The 4507-nt window shown below is 49.7% G+C and overlaps 1 protein-coding gene across 1 annotated transcript; it reads right to left on the reverse strand.

Moving 5' to 3' along the window:
• Positions 1-1306: 1306 nt before the first annotated feature.
• Positions 1307-4165, reverse strand: LOC121813272 (major histocompatibility complex class I-related gene protein-like). Its single transcript, XM_042216933.1, has one exon. It carries the CDS (start codon positions 4095-4097, stop codon positions 3300-3302), a length of 798 nt encoding a protein of 265 aa, XP_042072867.1. The 5' UTR covers positions 4098-4165; the 3' UTR covers positions 1307-3299.
• Positions 4166-4507: the final 342 nt, after the last annotated feature.

A 4507-nucleotide genomic window follows, 5' to 3' on the forward strand; every position in this document is an offset into this window, starting at 1 on the left:
CGAACTCGTTTTGTGTCCTGCATCTATCCAAGAACCCCGAGAGCGCTACAGCCTCCAAGTTCCCCACGCCTTTGCTTGTCACAGTGTAGCCCAGCGGAAAGGTGTAAACAGAGATGGTCGAGTCGCAATAGGTCGTCAGCAATCGGTCTGTTATGTACAGAGTTCCAACAGTAAGTGTGCTCAATATGGAGACAGACGCAAAAGCATACAAGACGATAGTAACTCGGACACCCGCTATCTTCCGCTCACCAATTCTACGCACTTGGTCACAGTCAGTCATGGGTTCTTCACGATTAGGTGTATCGGAGATGACATTGTCGGCATGCGACACAGTAAGCACAAGGGCAGTCTGTGTAGCTGGTCTTTTCTTGAGTTGCCTAACAAATCCTGTGATACAGTCGTTGACAGCCGATAGTCCAACACGGCATTCGTTCCCAGCGCGCGCACACACAACGCGTAGCGCACTGTGATATCTGCAGCTTAGGCCACACATCAGCAACAGCACAAACACGACACACACAGCAGAGATAATTCCCGGGGTTGATGTTCTCACGTCAGAGTCCTCAGATAGAAGCGCAGGTGCCTGGGTAACGGCAGCGGGCTGTTCAGATTCAATGCAGGTCATACATTCACCACTAGAGCAGTGGAATCCGGGCTTACACACACATCGGAGCCGTTTAGTCGGGCTGTACAAACTGTACTTGGGCTCGTATGTGTCGGACCACTGTGGTTGCCCGTTGGCAAATTTAGGACGCACACCCCGTTGGCAGACAACCGCGGTGCCTCCTGTAGAAGGCCAACACGGCATACAATAGGTCACAAATGTGTCCAGCTTTGAACATAATGGTGTCTCGAACCTTGGATACGTGGTAAACCGTGTTCTTTTACTCTGATCTTCTACGGTTCTAATGGAATGCCGTCCATCCATGTAAAAAAAGGCGTATGTTAGGCTGGAAGAACTGTTTTGGTATATAAAGTTTTTGTTGGGATCGCAGTAGGGTTGTGACATACAAGTAGTCAGCTTGTTGTGCTCGTCCATGTATGTGTATAGCTTACAAGCTACACACCGGGGTTCCTCACAATCCCCCCCAGCTGCCAACACCGTGCCAGCACGACACATACAGCAACCGGCTTTGTCGACCTGACAGTTTTGTGCTGTAGTTCCAAACAGAAACATGAGACACAAAAGCAAAAGACACATCATGTCTACAATCAATGATCAGAGAATGCATCTTCAAAGCATGGGTGTTATTACTAGCCCCAGGCTACCTATATTCACCAGACTTGCGGGTCGGCGGCTCCCGACCTGCGGGTCGGCGGCTCCCGACCTGCGGGTCGGCGGCTCTGACTGTGATTAAATACTACCCCAAACAGGCCGCTTTATCCCAACAGTCTGCCACTGCTGAGAAAACGCAACAGCTTACGGACATAACGCGTTTCCAGACGTAGACATCAGAGTCACGCAGAAGCATCTCCGGTTAATTTGTCAACTATGAAGACAGCGGTCTACACTATCCTGTGCTTAGGAGCGTTGTTCTACTCCACCAGCTGCAGTTCGACCAAGAAGAGCTACAGCGCGACATGTCTGAACGGTGAGACTGTGACAGTGGACGCGTCTAGTGTGGGCCGCACGTCCACGTACAAGACGTACAAGCAACTGGTGTGCAAAGCCTGCGCCGTGCAGCGGTGCGACGACACCAGGCTGTTCAAGGGGTACTCCAAAAAGGACGACAACGGTAGAATCCTCACCACCAGCCTGGAAGGGCTGACGTTGAAGAGTTACGGCTCGACCGAGGCCAAAGTGTCATACAGATGCCCCAACACGGAAACCCTAGGGTCCGCTCAATGCCAAACCACGCAGACGCTGAAAGAGTGCCTGGTGAAGCTGTGCCAAGAGTGTTCCTCGACAAACTGCGAGGTGTACGCGGGCTCGACGAAGGTCAGCTCGGGCAAAGTGGCGGTAGCCAAGGGTGTGTATAGAATCGACACAAAGGCCTCGACGGCAGAGAAGCTGAAGAAGAAGCTGGAGGCCGTCAAAAGGATTGCAACGTCCAATAAGGCAAAGAGGGCAGCTAAAGCCATAGGAGCTGCCGTGGTCAGCAACAAAGATGTCATCATCAAGTTCGCCAAATCCGTAGGGGTGCCCGAGGAGAAACTCGCGACCATTCAGCAGATAATCAAAGTGGGAAACAGCCTGTACGCGAAAGACCTAAACGGCGGACTCACAGCCCTGGCTGAGCTCACGGGCCACCCTTTGACCGAAGAGGATGAGAAGACTATCGACAATGACATGAGCGAGGATGAAGAGGTCGAGTATTCTGGCGTGTTCGCTGCTCTGAAAGAAGAGGCCGCTCGTGTCGAAAGCGGGCGAGACTTGTATCAAGACGGCAAAGACTCGTTCTTGGCAACCTACGGATTGTACATAGCTATCGCTGTAGTTGTTATAATAGCGATAGCCAGCTGCGTGTGCTGTGTGCTATGCTGCAGGATGTGCTTGAAAAAGAAGAAAAGGGTCAACGTGGACTATAACTTGCAGCAGCACAATCCGCAAGAAATGACAGGGCTGTAAGAAATGATAACGCTGAATATTGTGTGTTACAATTGTTTTTTTGTATTCCATATAAAGCATGCCAATGGTCATGAAGTATTGTGTGTGCCATGTACTAGTACACGATGGTACTCTTGTGTTTTCGTATCATGTTTGTATACAACGGAGACCAATGCGATGAACATTGTAGCCTGGGGAGGAAGATTTAGTCTTATTTGGTTGTATCATACATACAGCCTAACGTATGTAATCACCAGTGTCACTGTTTATATTGTTGTCAATGTACTCCCATGATATCAGCGGTTACGTTGTTATACTGTTGCGGTGAAGAATGTAAAATAGCAGAGTCCTATGAAAAAACAATGTGTTGTATACACAGATGTCATGGTTTACGGTCTACGCTATGTTCTAGAAAATAAAGTGCAGTAACAATCAATGGTGTCTGTTACCACCACTGCCGTACAACACACGCATGTCGTCCGATGTTGTCAGCCATCCGAGATTCATTGGGTCCTCAGGACCCCCAACTGTTACGTTTTCCTCTGCTAATGTACAAGTTAGAAAAGAAACAAGCCGTGTTCAGTTGAAAAAAAAAGTTTAACGTTGTGTCGTAACACACTCAAACAGAATAACTGATACAACACTGAATCTGGGACACTTGCCGCCACACATACACGTAAACACAACAGTAGAGGTGTTATTGAAACATAGATCATTTCTTGAGACATACACGCATACGAGGCACTATGTATCAAACTCCAGATGTCTCATCTCGTAGCCCGTGGTGTTGTGGGCAGCGATCGGTTTGGTTTACAATGTGTCCAGTCCTCCGTTGTCGTACGATACACACCACCACCAGACACAAAGCTACAGTGCACAAACACAACACTGTTGACATTAAGGCCCACGGCAAAGCAGCGTTCGGCCAGCCAAGTGCGCAAAGAGTTTGGCGATCCCCCGCTCGCCAGTGTTTGACAATGTGATACCCCGTGTCTTCCTCCGACACCTCACAGGTGAAGTTCCCCGTGTCAGAGGGTAGGATATCCACAACGATCCGTCTTTGAAACGTGTCGTCGTCGTTTGGGAGAGTGTCAAACACCTTAAGACCGTCGTCAGTGTTGAGAACTCGGCCGTTTCTCATTAGTCTCATCGCAGGCGTGTTTCCGGAGAAACCAGAGGCCAGACAAATCAATGTGAGAGTAGTGCCGTTTGTCTTCAGCGTAAACACGTACACGTCAGGGAAGGTTGCCCTTTCTCTGGGTCCCCGTTTGCTGTATTCAACAAACCTAGTCAACCAGTCGATACACTCGCCGCGCAAGTAGCCGATGGTGTATTCGGTCAATACGGTCACAGCGTTCCATTTGTCCGCGATGGTTTTCGCCGCTTCGGTTTCAGCCGACCACCTTCCTGTGACATAATCAAAAGACATTAAATCGTCACCATCGTAAGCGTACTTATCCACCCCGCTGACAAAAACGCAGCCTCTCCTCGGAGGGGTTCGTTTCCCCGTAACATCCGTGCAATCACTGTAGAACATGTAGATCCCCATCGGACGCAGAGTGTCCCGTCCGAGTCATCGCGACATCTAGGTTAACGCCAAACCATTGCTGCTTGCTGAGTCGAGCGCTGTATAAATGTAGATCAGCGAATGAGTTGCCGAATTCACTGTCAGCATACGAGTGACAAAGTACAAAAACACATACCACGCGTCCATCGTAAGAACTACCTCAATTATGTGCGGTGTGCAAATGCAAGTGAGTCCAACTCTCCCATTGTTCGGGCAAATACACTCGCCAACGGTTTGGCCGTCTCACAACAAAGCTCGCTGTCCTACCGACAATCCCACCCCCGGTTGTCGTGTTTCGCATCGACCACATATACCCAGCGAAGACCTAGCCATCCCCACGTTTGTCGGTCTTTTGTAAGAAACGAACGCTGTAACTGAGAGGTCTCTCACTT

Source organism: Haplochromis burtoni, unplaced genomic scaffold (genome assembly GCF_018398535.1).
Source record: "Haplochromis burtoni strain Fernald_Lab_line unplaced genomic scaffold, NCSU_Asbu1 Contig_1370, whole genome shotgun sequence".
NCBI lineage: Eukaryota > Metazoa > Chordata > Actinopteri > Cichliformes > Cichlidae > Haplochromis > Haplochromis burtoni.